The following is an 18947-nucleotide window of genomic DNA, read 5'->3' as shown; positions in this document are numbered from 1 at the left end:
CTTTATTTTCTTTCTATACAAATGCATAGTGAATATAAATTTAAATATATTTATGTGTATTTATATATAAAAAAACTACGGAGCAAACACACACGAAGAAACCCACAAAACTTGCCCATTAGCAACTAGGTAGAAGATATGTGTGTTATGCATAAATATGATAATTGAGCCATGCCATGAGAAAACTAACATAGTGGGTTTGCGACCAGCATGGATTTAGGATCCATGTTGTTCGGTAATGGTTTCTCTAATAACAAAAGTCTTTGAAAGCGAACAGCATGCGCAGGCTGGTCTGGATCCATGCTGGTCGCAAACCCACTATGTTGGTTTTCTCATGGCACGGCTCAATTTATATCAGTATTTCAAAAATTCTCAAGACTTCTGACATTGTTGTATTGTATAGTGCATCGTGTATTAAACTCAATGTTCCTCTTCTTCTATCTCACGACAACATCTTATACGAACACCACTGAAACAAATGGAAAAGAAAAAGTATGAACATAAGCGCTTTATTACATTTTAAACAATAAAAACTTTCACAATTTAAGTTACAAAAGACAGTGTTGGTTTTTTTTTGTAAAAGTGATTATACGGCCAATAAATTATGTTTACTGTTTAACCCTTTTACCTAATATAGATTTCTATTTACAAATAACGTACTTATCCATTTATTTATGTAAAAACTGGCTATAAATAATGCTTAAACTTTTAAGCCTGCTGGCGGCAAGTGATTTTGCCTTTGCGACCAGTGCAGACCAAAATCACGCCCTTGCAGGCTGATCATGGTCTGCACTGTTCGCTATTCAACCAGTTAATTTTCAGTGAACACCCCTTCTGATAATAAATGGTACTACCCAAATTGAATGACAAACCAGTCCATTTTAGAAATTAAGCAGGGTAAAGGTTAAACTTACCACCATCAGCCTCTGCTCGATTTCTGAGAGCTTCAACTGTAAAGTAAATAAACTGCGCCATCAGAAATTATTTTTTTTATCGCAAGTGTGAGGATATTTAGGTACAATCTTCGTTTGTCTGTACTTTAAATTAGATGTAAATTTACTTCATTTCATTTTATGGAACACAACGATAATAACAGGTTGCTTTAATCAATTAACTAAAACAAATACCAGCATCCATGAATAACTAACGACACCACCTACATATATATTTAAATAAGTTACGTAAATAAGAGTTGATTTCCTGTCTGTTAGGTACATGTAATAACCGATAACTAGTACTGATATTTACTGTATGCACGTAACAGTTCTCTCCCTTTACTTGTAATTACACTACTTACTCTCATGCATATTACCCATCATGCTTCGCGGGGCATAAACTGAAAATATAAAATATTATTATTATGCATATTATGTTTGTTCTATCATTTTTCCTTCATAAATGTCACTCTGTCAGGTGATATGTATACTGTGCATGTCATGTACTTGCGGAAATAGACAACAAAAGTGTATCGCTAAGCCTTACTTCATCTGACACTTTTCTGACAGGCGTGTCCCATTTGGTAAGCCGCACTTTAACCACTTTTTGTAGGGGCTTGTCAGTTTGCAATAAGTCAATGAGGTCGATATACCTTATTTATTTATTTACTTATTTGGGTTTTACGGCGCACCAACACAGTATAGGTTATATGGCGCCAAACAGGACTACAAATTTTGGTTCCGCATCTCGATACTTTAACTATACATAATCCGACTACATCTACTTTCCTAGTGTGTTGAATCCGTTTTTATTATGAGATAACGTAAATTAAAACGAACCTGTTGGAAGACAGGCGCGCTCTTTCTCAAAAAATGGTTACTGCATTTTGATACTATTTTGAAAAAAAAAACAAAATAGTGCAGTCATTTTAGTTCAGTATACTTTTTGTGCAAACTTTGAAATATAGTAGCTGCAATGTAAATCAGATTTATAATGATACATATCATGAATATTTTCCCGCTTTTAAAAAGCAGAAAAAAGTAAAATGTATTTATTTATAGATAAGTATAAAACACACACTATATCGACGAAAGGAGTAATTCTTTAAAAAAAAAAAAATAAAAGACAAAAAAAAAAAAAAAAAAAAAAAAAAAAAACATGGGCAGTTGGGCAATTTGAGACAGTATTTGTTTCATATCTTACCAAGATCGGGCGTGTCCGGTGTATTTGGATCTGAAAGAAGAAACGCATCAAATACTAACATACCAAACTCTTCTAGTTATCCTATCAATAATTCTAAAATGACACGATTCTGATTCATGTGGGGAATTTGGCAGTAGGTTTGTACTGATACAGAATACAGGAGCACTGGTTAGGTTAACTGCCCGCCGTTACATGACTGAAATACTGTTGAAAAACGGCGTTAAACTCAAAACAAACAAACGAATCATTTTCCTGTTAAGCAAATAAGACTGAAAAGCAGTGTTACTATGCAATAGATACAATCACTGTTAGTATGTCTCAGTTGTTTCGTTATGATGCAAACCACACAAAACAGGCAAACATTTAGCAGATGTCGTCAGGGATATAGACAATAATCCATCATTTCGTGTTAGAATCTGAAACAGACTATAAATGGATTGCTCACATTTACCCTGAATTTACCTTGTGCCAGAAAGTGTAAATAAAACGCATGTTACAAAGGTGCACATATTATACAATGAGTTTGTGTCCGCGACGTTTTATCTTTAATTACCTGGTGTATCAAACATCATTGTTGAACTTCCGGCAGGCAAACCGGATGTTGCAATTTGAGAAGGTACAGCTACAGCGCCTGAATGTACGCCCTGCCCAAGAACAAAAGTTCTTCTGGGTCTGAAAACAAATAATTCTAACTTTGAAATTTCACATTCATTTGTAGTCTGACATAAATGACTGTCATTTACACAAAAATACAGAGATAATGTAAAATATAAATATGACATAGACATTACAATCTATAAAAAAAATCCATTTGAAGTAGAAGATGCCACGAAGCAAAAAATAGCAGATGGTATGAAAGCATTAGGGCACCGTCTTGGAACCTTAACCGATCAGTGATGTGTAACGAACCTCACCCACTACTTCAACCGCATCTTGACATCTAATAATCTGACTAAAGCTACAGTCACACATACGGATATGCCGTGCGTTGAGGTACGATGCGGATGCGTTTGGTCCGTTGGGGATAAGTACTGAGCAGTACGTCTTAGTACGTAAAAAATGGTTAGAAACTGGGAACAAACAAAACAATGCAGGACGCGAATAAGTAAGGGTAGGTACGGGGTAATACGTTGAATTACGTTTTACTGCGCCTGACAATTTGCCCAGCGCTTGAGCGGGTCTGCTGTGAAATATGTTCAACTACGCTTAAGTACGGACAGCCTCGGATAACTGCGTTCAGCTACGGCAAGGTACGTTTCAGTACGGATAACTTCGTTTAAGTACGTTTAACTACGGATGAAAGTTTAAAAAAAAGTTGGACTAAAGTCACGCTCAAATGGCTACGGATCGCTCAAACTTTTGTGCATGTTCAAAAGTTGGAGAAACTTGCAAGTTTATAGACTATACACTTAGTGGTTATTTTTATATATTTTAAAAGTTTGAATTATAAATTAGTGATTATTATGTGACTTGAGTTGAGTTCTGCTCAACCCGGGGCTAAAGGGCGTGGATGATAGCAAGCACTTCCACTACCGTCCACGAACAGGCTCAATTGAACCGAGCCTGCAACAAGTTCGTTTTGCCGTGTTAAGCGACATGTGGAGTTTCCACGTATTTTCTATTTGACTATATACCCACTGAAAGTGTTATTGAAACTATTAACTAAATAATTTTGTTACCTGACTATTGTAGATGATCTTCTCACAGCAACATTAGGAAGTGCCTGGGGTTGAATACCAATGTGACCAGCAAGCAGGCCGCTCCCTCCAAGTAAATCATTTAACCGGATTCCTGCCAAACCACCCAGACTTCTACGTATACCCGCTGATGAAGAGGCCGTTGCGCTGGCACGTGCAGTTGGTACTGACAATATATTAAGGTATTCAAGATTAACGGCAAGTCACCATAAAAAGAACGCGTCCGCGATGTATGAATTCGTCTATTAAAATGACTGTTATGTTGTATGAAATTGCGTTACGCTTTATGTAATGTTATGTTGTATCATATCATATCATATCATATCATATGAATATGAATATCAATATGAATATCAATATCAATATCAATATCAATATCAATATCATATCATATCATATCATATCACATCACATCATATCATATCAATATCATATCATATCATATCATATCATATCATATTATATCATATCACATCACATCAGATCACATCATTTATCAATATCATATCATATCATATCATATCACATCATATCACATATCAATATCAATAACAATATCATATCATATATCAATATCAATATCATATCGTATCATATCATATCAATATCAATATCATATCATATATCAATATCAATATCATATCATATCATATCATATCATATCAATATCAATATCATATCATATATTAATATCAATATCATATCATTTCATATCATATCGTATCGTATCGTATCGTATCGTATCATATCATATCATATCATATCATATCATATATCATATCATATCATATATCAATATCATATCATATCATACCATATCAATATCAATATCATATCACATCTATATCATATCATATCAGGTATAAGTATCAATATCATATCATATCATATCATATCATATATAATATATAATATATCATATCATATCATATCATATCATATATCAATATCAATATCAATATCAATATCATATCATACCATATCATATATCAATATCAATATCAATACAAATATCATATCATATTATATCATATCATATATCATATCATATCTTATCATATATCAATATCATATCATATCATATCATCATATCTCATATCATATCATATCATTTAATCTCATATAATATCATATCATGATATTTTATGTTATGTTACGTTACGTTTTATTTTTATTATATCATGTTACGTAACGTTATGTTATGTAATGTTATGATGATATATGCTTCAATAAAACATGAAATTTCTGTTTTATTCTGTTCTATTCTTAAATTTTGAGTGTTTAACAAGGTATAAGCAAAACACCAAGACCTACCGCGCGAGAAAGATTTGTATTGCATTTTACACGAGTATAACGTTATATCTATTTAGTATAAGTAATACATTTTGTGTTTATTTTTAAAAACTGCAACGTGAAGAATGTAAGAAAAAGATCGTCTTGATATTTGAAAGATCTGTAGGCATCAATAACTTCAGAAAATTTTAGGTAACTAGCATCACCACGACCTAAAGCAAGTAAGCAAGGTAACATAAGATACAGTGCAATTAAAATACATTGTAGGGATAACACAAGTTTTTTCGTGTTATAACATCTGCAGATTCGCGAGGTATAGGCTGGTACCCGCGTTTAAAGCTATTCTAGCATAAAACGTAAATGAAAATAAAGTAATAAAATAATACAAACGTTATCTGATCACGTTAACGTCTTTATATGCGTTATAGGGGCATTTATACGTAAAAACGTTTCAGTTCTACAACGAAACGCGCATATTCAAAAGAGTGTGTTAATATCACGTGAGCCCAAGAATCTCTTTTTTAAACACAACATTTTACTATCCTGTTAAAATAGAATCTACTCTTTAAAAAAAAGCAAGAATTGCAGTTTCATGGACAACGTAACCATTGCACGGTTCCATAACTCGCAACTAAAGAACGTTCAAATGATCATTACGTCAGCATCATCCACTAACGTCGAAGTACCCGCACAGTTAATGAAACATTAATGACGCTGGTCAACATAGTGTTGATCGATACATATTTTCACACATTTTATGCAAAAAACATGCTAACACATGTTTGTTTAGTATTCAAGACTCCTGCAGGATTTCTAGGAATACGTTATTGCTCTTGCTCTAACGGACGCTTGAAAAAACCAATCCTTCGAAATTCTGCAGTGTTATAACATGAAAAAGCTTGAGTTTTCCCTGTCTACAAAACAAATGTAAGCACAAACAGAAGAAAGTAGCGTAAGAAAGCATGCATAATGACAATGTAATGTGAATAGCAATCCGTCCAAGTTGTAAGGCACCAGATAAAGCATGTTCAAATATATAATGCCATGAAATGTCTAGAAAAATGGAGAAAACCCTATGTTACAGTAATTGTTCCTTTTTCCTGAGAAGGAACACTTAGCGTCGGTAAGTCACACTTGACTGAGCAATTGACCTTAAAAGCTGTTGTCATTACAAGCTGGCCAATCAAACTCTTTAACTTGTTAACATTAAAACATCTTTGCTGGAGAAACGCTAATCAATAGCATTGGACTGCGGAGCTTGACTAAAACTAGACTACACTTTAGAAGTGTTGAGTAAAGTTGTACGAACATGAAGTTTAGTGCAAATCAGATCAAAATTTAGCACTCAAGATGTTTTATTGTTGTTGTAGTGTTACAAACCTAACATGCGTATTTAATCATCTTCAAATTTACAAAGATAACATCATTTTTTTTCAGCCAAACATATAATAATGAATACATTTAATTCGTGAAAGAATCAAGTGTGACAAAAAAACTAATTAGTAAAGAAGCCAAACTTTTGTCATATGTCATCAAAACATAATCATGTAGACAAGTGATCGTCCCCTTTCCCAAAACAACACATTGAAACTACTGAGGCAGCCAGACAGGAAAAAAATAGCGCATGCGCATGCGTAATAAATACAAAAATAACAAAGTCAAGTCGAGGAAGAGGCTGAACAATGTCTCCGTAGAATAGTAAGCGGTTCCCAAAAATAATATAGCAAGTATTTCATTCAAGTCTGCTACAAAAAAAAAAAGACGAATCTCAGACCAGCATCCCGACCACCAAAAAATGCGGATCAAATGATTCGAAGCTGTTCCTCTACTGTGAATTATTACATGACTCTTTTGGCGTAACAAAAAAATTGTTTGTTTCCGGTAATATGCTAAAACATTAGGGTAAGTATATGTAGGTAATTTTTTTTTGGACATTTCGGAAATTATTTTTTGTGTCAAAAATGAATAAAAAAAAAGGGGTTATGCCTTTAGAGCATTATTAATTTGATTTCTAACATCACTGACAATGTTTAAAGCATGAAGAGTGCAGTTAAACAATTTTATGTTATAAAATTGAAAAAAAAAAAAAAAAAACAACAACAAAACATTCTCCAAGGCCATAAAAACATTTAAGGTTGGGCCAAAAATTTAGGATAGGTCGGGATACCGGAAACAAAAATATTTGTTTAGGCCTTATCTGTCACCGGTCTATAGCTAATTTGACTGGCCAATATTGCACGCATATTTACTGGTTTTTGAAATAAATAGTGAGAATAAATTTCTGACGTCATGTAATAAAACACTTTCGGGGCTCAGGTTTCGATTATTGACCAACTGGCAAGCCATTCAAGCCATTCAATAAATAAGTGTAGCGGCATTTGTAAAAGCAAGCTGTGTTTGAAAGATAAATAAGACTGACCTATATTTACATGGTCTGCGTCGTGAATGCCTAATTGAAATAACTCATACTTAAGATACAAATGATATAACTATAAGGGTAAAAGGTATTTTACTGCTAAAATATATATTAAGTAGGTATATTTTTATTCTGAAAACACGTAATTAAACTTACTGTCAATAAAAGCTAACAGAAAACATTGTATGTAAATGTACTCGATATTGGTAATATTAGTAAATTTGACAGCTACAAAGTAAAATGATGCTTTCGTTTTACATATTGAGTTGATTCTTTTTATAGTTTCGTTCAATATTCAAACTTCAGGATAGATAAGGCAAGAAAACAAAAAAAAAAAACGAAAAAATACACACCTAAATTATATTGCTGTCTGACTCTTGGAGTATCAAATACACCTGTTTAATTAGAGTTATAAAATGTAATATATGGATTTCTAAATATATAGGCATGTGTAGATACAAAACACAATGTGTAGATACAAAACACAATGACAGATATCAAACTGAGAATGCAACGTTCCAAAAAACGCAGCCTCTCCAAATCGCAACTCACAGTACACCGACGTGCGCACAGACACACAAACTCGCATAGCAATCACACGAGGACAAAACGGACTAATAATGGAACACAGATGGGTACCGCCTTGTAACGGTCACTGGCAAAAACACCATTGGGGAGCTTGAACAGGTTTATTGTGTGCACCTAACCTCACTCTCACACTTGCCATGTTCCAAAGGTAACGGGACAGTGTAAATGAAAGTAATCCCCTTCAAGTGAATCCTTAACACACGCAATGGCAACATAAGGCATAGCATGTAAAACACAAAAATGCTCTTACAAAAAAGCAAACTTTAAGAACAAAAACACATGTACTCAATGCCTTTGAAGAAGACAGAGCATCAAAAGAAACATCTTTGAGGATCAGAAGACAGAAATCAAAAAAGTTCAGCCCCGATGGGTTTTAAAAAGCTGCCTATCATAGTGTCTACACCATCCACCCCTCTTCCGTCAGAGGAGAAGCGTAACGTTCAACTATACAACGGGTTGAACACTAAACATGCGGTGTGTTTCAAAATAGTTGGGTCATAACCTCTTTTGATAAAACATTTTATAATTTTACCAAATACAGTTTGAAAATTACCATCGCTCAAAAAAGTACGAAGTTGTAAACCACTTCCCCATAAAACTCGGGTTTTGAAAATTGTTTTGAACATTGTTTGCAAAAGTCTTTACCATTCATGTGATGACTACATTTTGTTACGATGGGTTAAGTAAGAAATAAGGCAATAATATTACTATTAGGTCTTTAAGATACTGGATTCGTAATGATAACCGGTATTTTGCTTTTAATAACGCCTTTTCCATTTGCGATTTTGACAATCTCTTCTCAAAATCGCAAATGGAAATGGCGTTATTAAAAGCGAGACTGTCGAAATCGCAAATGGAAAAGGCGTTATTAAAAGCGAGACTGTCGAAATCGCAAATGGAAAAGGCGTTATTAAAAGCGAGACTGTCGAAATCGCAAATGGAAATGGCGTTATTAAAAGCGAGACTGTCGAAATCGCAAATGGAAAAGGCGTTATTAAAAGCGAGACTGTCGAAATCGCAAATGGAAAAGGCATTATTAAAAGCAAAATATCGATTATCATTACTGGTCCAGTATCTTAAAAGCTCGTATGAATTTTTTGTCGAAATAACAGACGGGAATATTCAATTGCATGGTAATCGCAGATTGCCATGGTTACGGATCAATTACCAGAAGTCGGACCTGTACCATTTTGTTATGACTCGTGACGTTCCATTCACAAGAATTAGATATAAGATTAGAGAATTTAACTGTTGTTCAAGTTGAACCTGTGATTCATAATGTACCGCAAGAATCAGATATAGAACACAGGGATGGTAGATGCAAATTAAAATAAATTTTATTGAAATTTGAATAAAGTCGCCAGTACAGAACAGAAAACATTAGCTATGTGAAAAATGACAATTATCTTTCACACTATTACGTAAATTATAGATTTCAATCAGAGAACTTTAAAAAGTAACATTTGAAAACTGTTAGAGAGTAATCATATACTAGTTATTGTCCTGCAAAAGCAACAAAATTGAGCGGTTCAGATAACATCTCTAAAAATAAGGTATGTTCATATGATTTATGTAGTAATGTGGGCGGAGAAAGTTTTCTTTTATGTATATGTGTTCAATCATCCATGTGGTTTTATTATCGGGCTATTAATGTACACATCTATATCTCTTCCATTTATTGTTGCAACCTTTGCAAGCATATAGATCTACCGCTATAAATCAAAATAGTAGCAGACTCAGTCCAAATGAATTTGTTCATGAGAGTTAAAAATTTTTAAAAGCGGCATTCCTTTGTACAGATTGAACAGACCCATTGAATTGACTCTTAAGTAGTTGTTTTTTAAATGGTCCCGTATAATAACCTTTAAGCAGTCTGCTGTTCGTAAACATAGTGTCTCTGAGAAAAAGAATCTACACCAGTTTTACCTGAAGCAATGTAAACAGAACCAGAGATAACAGCGAAAGAACTGTATCTGCCTCTTTAGTTATGGGCACTTAGATCTCATCCGCTTTCACCCTTGAAATTTAAACACGATGACGTAAGAAGGATGACGTAATCAGGATATGAATAGCATATATACTTACTATTTCGTCTTAGCTGAATGCGTCTAGAAGGACCTTGTAGGAGTGAAAACACTGGAAAAGAATATAGCATAAATATTCTATAGCACTCATAACAAATGTTACGGAGATTAACTTTACATACGGTATTAAAGTATTTAAATAACATTTGAGCAACGCTCTGCAAAAACCAAAGCTAGGCTTTGCGACCAGTATGAATGCAGATCAGCATGAGAATCCTTGCAGTATAGTTGGATCCATATTATTTGCTTATCAGTTGTAGACAAGTGTCGGAATTAATAAACGAACAGTATGTATGTGGGGATTAACGAAATCTATGGATGTACACTAACAATGGCCGTTTTCCAATGTGTCACTGTTTGTTAAATGTATGTATTTGTATATATTATATGCTGTTAATGCTGCCCACATAAGTGGGACTTAACATTTGCTTGAAATAAACTTGAAACTTGAAACACTGATCTGGATCCTTGCTAGGCACAAAGAACTTACACTTGTTTTCACACAGAGGTGCTTATTTTCAAACAAAAATCTTTTTGAAACTCACATAAAATCATTAACACTTTTATTGACTGTGTATATGGCCACATTATAGGTTTAATTACTATGAGGTGACTTCAAAGAAAAGATCACCTATTACTTCAGTCAGTAATGTATCTTTATTACAAACCTACATCTAATAAAAGTGCATTAAATGTGGTGTAAACAGTTATTTGTTATGATATATAGTCACATGTTTGTGCATGAGACAACGCTTCAAAGATAATAAAATATATTAGTCATTACTTTTGTGCAGTGTGGTCTGTCCCTTGCTTTGTAAGCAAAAACTAATGACCTATGATGACTTTTCAACTGTCGAAGAAATTGAAGGTGTGAGACGATTTTATGTACTGCACTCTTCATTTCAAAGGTACCCAATGGTGGTATAATATGTCATGTATGTTACGTTAAGTACTGTCAAATCGTTTTTGTTTTGCTTTGTTTAGAGTTAACCAGTACAAACTAGTGTATTAGATACCTTTTGTCAATGTCTCGGATACTTTTAAGGCAAGGGTGGAAACTTGGTAGAAACACCAACGTTACGCACGCCACTTAGAGATTGCATCATACATAGATTAAACAGACTTGAGATTCGATGTACACGGCCGCACTCACGTGCATAAAGCAACAATGATTAAATGAGCCGTGCCATGAGAAAACCAACATAGTGGCTTTGCGACCAGCATAGATCCAGACCAGCCTGCCCATCCGCGCAGTCTGGTCAGGATCCATGCTGTTCTCTTTCAAAGCCTATTGCAATTAGAGAAACCGTTAGCGAACAGCATGGATCCTGACCAGACTGCGCGGATGCGCAGGCTGGTCTGGATCTATGCTGGTCGCAGAGCCACTATGTTGGTTTTCTCATGGAGCAGCTCAAATAAATACTTACGTCTACTATCTGATATACCCTGTGATGCAGCAAGACCTGAAATTAGAAAATAAAAGAGAAACATCAATTAAGGATACAACAATGACTTAATATTGATTATTTCATGTACAGATTTAAAATTCAGAAAAAGTCTAGTTTTCAGTATATAGTCCATATATTATACTCCATTATAGATCTAGTTCGTGTAAACAACTATTATTTCTATTCTAAGTGCTTCCTACAAATGTTATGATCTTTAGTTTTAGCGAAACTCTGCCGTAGGAAAGATTACCGTGCAACCTCTGTAGAGCAACACCCTTTTGGAGATATAAAAACGGACTGTTATGTAGAGGTTGTTGTTCTGGAGAGGTAAATTTCATAGTATATTTCAGCTTTAGGAAATTTTATGATGTTGTTATCGAGAGGTTTTTGCTTAAGAGAGGGCCGCTCTGGAGAGGTTGTACTGTAGTTTCATGCTAATGCTTCAGAAGGGTCGTCTTACAGACTATTTTTTCACCATAAAGTATTTATATTTTGCTACGAAATGATCATTGATCTTATTATCCACTACCACCTGCCTAACAAACCACATGGCAAGTAGTAAAGTGTCTATGAATACATTATGATTAATATGCATTTCATGGTCAGTCAAATCAATATTCTACAAATTATATTGTTTTTCAACTGCTTATTAAAAACATAATTATTTTCCGTAGTCCGTATGCAAAATTTAAAAGCTATAAAATTAGTTTGCTGCAAATGTGCCTCAGAAGTATTTGGCGACGCTTTATAAAACATGATTTGGGAATTTTAATAACTTTAATGAATTTGTAAAGGAAACACTCTCCAACCGGTTGCTTTTTGTATTTTTAATGGAAGACACAACGTTTTATTTCTTGGGAAAAAGACAGACATATAATGTGTATGTAAAGAACATATCCAACATGTTGAATTATCAACAAAAACAATTAATGTCGGGTGCTTGCGTGTAACATTTAAGACCAAGGTTTTAACTAATGATTTGAATTAATCATTTGGAAGCATGTTTAAGCTTGAAAGACACTTGCTATTTTATTTACTAATAGATTCACGTGCATCTGGTCATACCTATGAATTCATTGATCTACATATGACATAACCACGAGTAACCTCGACTGAGTTTGATGACATAGTGGCCAGTAATAATATATTGAACCTAAGAATACATGTCCACTCCCTCGCAAATCAGATGAATATCAGGATATTGTCTATTGATTTATTACATTTATACGTTTCATAGTCATTTTGATATGGATGAGTAATTCATTTTTCGTTTCTTCTGCTGGCAAACTGTTGCTTTCAGCATATAAGTGTAACAAAACGTTGCTGACCTCAGTTCATCATTGTCCCCATTAGTGCAAACTCTGGAACCATCATTTTGTTTATATGAACTAGAAATGGAGAAAAACATGGTAAGACATAGATAGGTTGAGTTGGAAAGTTGGAAAATACTACTAGAATATCAATAAATTAAATTGACTAATAGGTAACCAATCCCACCTAGACCTAAATTACTGTCCATCGGCCAATTATTGATTTAGAATTAGGTTTCTCTTCAAAACATATGTTGAAAAACGGCGTTAACCCTCCCCACCCCCCGCCCCCCCATCCCCCCCAAAAAAAATCAAAACATATAAAATTGTTTTTGATACCATTGTAAACTGAATCCATAACTCTTACATTGAAATTATTTTAATTTCATATTCTTATGGAAGGCAATGTATAGTGAATTTTGTGACATACATTATCACTTCTTAAACAGCAGAAAGTAAAACAAGAACATTCTTATTACATTAGAGGGATAGGTGGAATAAGGACCATAGCAGCATGAAATTGCCCATTGCCAATACTTTTATGCTCTTTTGAATATGTTATCAAATAAATTGTTGACATTACTTGGCAGAAAATGTATTTTGATAAACTGAAGAATGTTGACATCGCACACGGTGCATACACACTTTACCGGTTTTCATAACGGGTCCATTAAAACAACAAACAGTTCATTATTGCTTTGAACCTGTATCATACCGGTGCGTGCATGTGTTAAACACTTGATTTTACTGAGAAATTTAATTTTATTATATAATAAACACTTTTATTAATAAAACAATTATTACCTTGCACTAAACGATATGCAAGTTATATAATGCTTAGCTTCGGCGTTATTTCAGCACATGGTAGGTGCCTAAGTTTCGTTATAACTCGATCCACACTATTTTGTTTATACTTATACAAAATAATTCGAATTCCCTATGTTGCAACAACAATGAAATACATCACATATCACGATTAGGCAAGATAAAATTCTTATAGCTATATTGATATGATTTTTGAAATATGCCAAGTATAGTCTCGCAGAAATTTTCATTGTAACAAATTTAGTGTAATATATGACATATGCTACGTTGTAAGTACTTGTGTAAAATGCGATATTCTAGTAACAGTTAAAGTATTTCAGAGAGATATCAATCATCTTTTTTTGTAATAACAACTGTCATATCAGCCATAATACTAAGTATTTCTGTCAGTGTCACCTGAATGTCGCCAGGCCATTCACTTGTGAACTATGAAATGAATTTTATAGCTTTTCTTCCCACCTTTTCTCCCCGCATTCTTGCAATTAGTTCTCATTTACTTCCCACATTCCCTTCCTCCCCCATCTAACTTTCCTATTTGTGGTTTATGTACTATTTTATTTTTTCTGCATATTGCCGTGTCAGACAGATAACGAACTAGACTAAGGCCAAGTTGAGATCTCAGTACTCACGCCGATATACTTGTAAGATGTCGTAACGCTAAGATAATAGAATAGTGTTAGAAGCTAGGGCATATCGTTGTCATTGCCTATCTGAAAATGGGTATTGTATTATTTAACTTTGTCCAAGTCCATGCTTACAAAGACTCTTTTTATGACTTATTTAACAATCAACTGTATTTGAACAGTTGACAATTTCTTTTAATGATTCCTATATATATATATATATTTTTTTTTTCAAGTTTAACATGTGGTTCAGATAGATAATGTGATATTTCAACAGTTTGAACCAAAGCAATGTTTTAAATCAGCGTGTAACTTCTGAATTCATTTATTTTCAATCTAGGATTGGAAGATCAAATTAAAACTACCTCCTGTGGAAATCTAACATACTTTTAACACTACGTGGACACAATTTAGTGATAAATGATAAATTCTAAAGGTTCCTAACAAATCCATAAATTGATCTCGTTAACCAAAATCTGATTTACCACCTTTAATGTAATTCATTATAGAGGCAGCCAATGAGGACAATTCTTTTCATTCAAACTGAAAGAAAACAACATCCTGATGCAGACGGGACTTTATGCAAAACTAGTAAATTTAACATTTAAATAAGCCTATATGTTTTTTTTTTTGTTTTTTTTTGTAGATTGCCCATAATTCATCAGAGTCACGTGATGCGTTTATCATCATTATCACGATCAATTAAGACACTTTTGTTACCCTAGGCAAGTCACTATTGTTTGCCAGTGGAGACGCAATTATTTTGTTTTAGACGGGGTTGATACATCGTCTAACCGAATTTATTGTTTTATCCCGGATTTGATTTTTCCTTGCAAAAAGCTGAAAAAATAAAACGCACATTTTTTTTCTTATACTCGATGGCTGGCGATATACAAGATATTTGACAGTCATTATTGCTTAATATAAAACAATCACCTAATATATTTCTTTCCTGTCTTGATTATTGTTAACCGAAACACACAAGAAGCTTTTATAGATTATGAAAAAATAATCGATGTGTAGTCACATACTTATGCATATTATTATAAACACCCAGTCTGATGATTTTGTTATTGTCTTTCAGACCTTGAACTGAAAAAATCGACGTTCGAAATACTTATAAAACGCTAACAGAACTAGAAAAGATATATATATTTTAACGTATCAAGTTATGATAAGAAATAAAATAATTCGTTTTGCTTTTCATATCTTTTTCTTTGATAATTTTTGTTTGCTTCTTGTCAGCTTTTTGGGCGATGTAAACGAGTTTTTACATAATATAATATATAATAATTTTGGTATTATTTTATGTGCAATACAGATATAAAGTTACACCAGAAGACTACATCTTTGTTGCTTTTCAAAACATGCAGTGAAAATGCAGTCTTTTTCTTTCAATTATTTTTTTTCAGGTACAAGTTCAAGAATATTTTATTAATAAAATAAATAACGAAAAATCATATAGTTACACAGAGAAAACATTGAACTACAAATTTTTGCCTCAACTGTATCCTGATTAAGTGAATAAATAAAATTTTAACATTGATATATATATTTTATTAATGTTGCACGCTTCGTGTTAGCCTTTAGCCTGCTGGTGGCAAGTGATTCTGTCGTTGCGACCAGAGCAGACCAAGATCAGCCTACACTCATTTGTGAAATATCGGTTTGAAAGGAATTGATCTATCAACTTTGAATTTACGGGACTCCCGTGGAATCCATTGAATGTCACATGACCAGACTTGATTTACGGGCATTTTTTTCTTTGCTGGGGAACATAAAATAAAACCGTTGACAAAATTACAAAAGTGGAAAAGTCAGAGAACATTAACTAACTCAATATGCACTTAATCATGATAGATTCATCCAAATCTGAGATTGACATTTGTGTAATGCTCTCATCAAAGCAACATTCTAACATTGTACAATTTCTATGTAAGATAAACAAAGGATCACAAAAGCTGCAATAAACAACGTTTGACTCAAGGACCGGTGAGATAATACCATGCCGTCAATTTCGACGTCAAGTTATTTCTAAATGATGTCGTGCTCATTTCCCTCCGGAAGAATGAAAATAATCATATTTCTGTATAATAATACAAAAAATGTATATCCTCTAGCATGTTAAAATAAAATAAACTAGGTTTTCTTGTGGCTTTTTTCCTATTTACCACGATCCATCTTTTCGGTGTTTTAATATTCAATTCCTAGCATTTCAAGACAGAATTGTTGTAAATCAGAAAATAACGCGAAGGTCTTACTAATATGAAAAACAAATACATGCGTATACAGAATAAACAGCAAGTGTTTAATACTAATAGACAATACGTATAGTCATGTTCTATTTATCATGTGCTACCGTATTTCAGTATTCAGTATAACTCAACTTACCTATCATTGTTACCAGAATATATCCTGAAAGTACCTTCATTTTATGCGTATGTAAAAAGTATATCTTTTACAATCAAACAAACAAAATAACACTTCGGATGTATGTTTAAATGCTGAATATCACAATAAAATTAAAATTTATGAAAAATATGGCTTTTAGTTAAAATGGCACTTCCGTATTATGAAACTGCAGAACAAATAAGGCCGAATTGGACTTCCCTGACTAATACCGTAGTTTAGAGAAAATAAATAAGTATTTGTTTTATATACGCCTATACTAATAAACACATTAAAGTCACCAGGTTATGGGTCAATCGAGAGACAATCATAAAGAAATGATTGATTTATATTGTTATTTTATCATCAGAAAATATAAAAATACCATTATAACATTCATCATGGCCATATGTTTTTTCACATCTGACCTTTTTCTTATCAGCTTTGAACGTGGCAGTTCTTGTTTGATGTTTGCCCTTGTTTTTATTTTTGAATATACTAGAGAAATTTATTGTCATTAATGTTTTCATGGAGGCGTAGAGCAGCTAAAATTGTGATGATGTATATAAAGGACTGCAAGTGTGTTCAAATTTTACAAAGGATATAATACAGTGCCTACTTTTTAAATGTCTTGAACTTTCATTGTGCACATTCAAACAATTGTAGCAAAGATGTTTGAACTCAGTTTCCATTAATTCTTTCACGACAAAACATATACCAGACAGACGCAGCCAACATGTACGTTTACAGTCTAAGTTCTTTTCTTTTCGTAAGGCTAAAAGCCAATGAAACCTGTATTGACCTTAAAGGACAAACATTACAGTAATCGCAATACTAAAGACTGTTAAGATATGTCGCGTCGTCATACTTACAAGACAATATATCGACATTATCAAGGCATGCAGTTATTCTAACAGCCACTGTTTTTTGACGATAATTTCATTTCAGGGGACAATGTCTTTTTCAAGTATAACATCAATTTAAATTATGTGAAATAAGAGGAAGTAAAGTTGTAAAAGTCAGACATAGATCCGGTTTGTGGTCTTCACAATCCCGGTTTATGAACAAGGTTCGCGACTGTCACAATCCCGGTTTATGAACACAGTTTTCGGCTTTCGCGAACTATAATACTACATATACAAATGTAATCATGCATGCATTTCATAAACGCCCTCGCACGATGTTACTTGTCAAAGTGACACCTGTCCCATATCTTTTAACGCAGTCATTGTTTCTTAAATATTTCGGTTGATTCCGTAAATAAACTATTACTTTTTCAAACTTAACTCAGTGTTGTTATATTTTCTGATCCTTTGGGATCATTGAATTCAACTCATTTAGAATCGAAGATTAAATACTGCTTAAGCTGGTGCTAGGGGGCGTGGGCAGTGTTGCATTTTCCATTACTACTCATGAACAGACTCAATCAAACCCAGTCTGCAATTTTCACTATTTGCATAGTTTATGGATCTTCCGAAGGAACTACTTTTCAGATTTTTATTTGTAATGACAAAATAGATAATTGCTAAAACTGCTACTTTACTGATAGTCACACTTTGAAATGCAATGTCAACCATATGGGATATATAGTTGAACCAGTCAAGACAGACAATCCTTCGCAAACAAAAAATCGGGGTCTTTATTTGCACATTGTCTTCACTTACAAATGGGCTTATATTGCTCAGGCCTGTATTTGCATGGCATTTATTTATTTATATTAATGCATGGTATTTACTTTTTCTTTTTACTTTATTTACATAATGATTCAGGCCTCCGGCCCATTATTTATGTTTTTCATTACAGATCTGGTGCAACCGTTCTGCGCATGTCCGGAAGTGATTATAAATTCGAGGGCACGGCAAAATATGCAAATATTTGCATGTCCGCATGCATTTAGTGTAGAAGATGTATAATGTACTGACTAAAGGTTACGGTTAGTATCAATCTGACTGAAGTACTTGATCTTCTAAACGAAGATCTGAGAATGACCCATTCACATTCGTCTTCTGTATATTTTGGATTTCCGAAATTGCTATTTTTATTTTCGCAAATCTTTTTATTTGAACCAGTCAGATGACTTGTTTCCACAGCGTCAAATGTGCAGTCAGTCCGGGGCTCAAACTCGCGACCTGTTGC

The 18947-nt window shown here is 33.5% G+C and overlaps 1 protein-coding gene across 1 annotated transcript; it reads right to left on the bottom strand.

Annotated features, from left to right (window-relative positions):
• Positions 1 to 321: 321 nt before the first annotated feature.
• Positions 322 to 17029, bottom strand: LOC123543139 (uncharacterized). The gene is made up of 11 exons (XM_045329211.2): positions 16815 to 17029; positions 11645 to 11680; positions 10219 to 10269; positions 7899 to 7940; positions 7549 to 7578; positions 3819 to 4002; positions 2693 to 2811; positions 2140 to 2169; positions 1298 to 1336; positions 915 to 950; positions 322 to 469 (listed from the first exon to the last, which is right to left on the bottom strand). Exons 1-11 carry the CDS (start codon positions 16852 to 16854, stop codon positions 456 to 458), a joined length of 621 nt encoding a protein of 206 aa, XP_045185146.1. The 5' UTR covers positions 16855 to 17029; the 3' UTR covers positions 322 to 455.
• Positions 17030 to 18947: the final 1918 nt, after the last annotated feature.

The sequence above is a fragment of the Mercenaria mercenaria genome, chromosome 19 (assembly GCF_021730395.1).
Source record: "Mercenaria mercenaria strain notata chromosome 19, MADL_Memer_1, whole genome shotgun sequence".
Classification (NCBI taxonomy): Eukaryota; Metazoa; Mollusca; class Bivalvia; order Venerida; family Veneridae; genus Mercenaria; species Mercenaria mercenaria.
The sequence above is the reverse complement of the archived record's forward strand: the minus strand, read 5'-3'. Positions and strand labels throughout refer to the sequence as shown.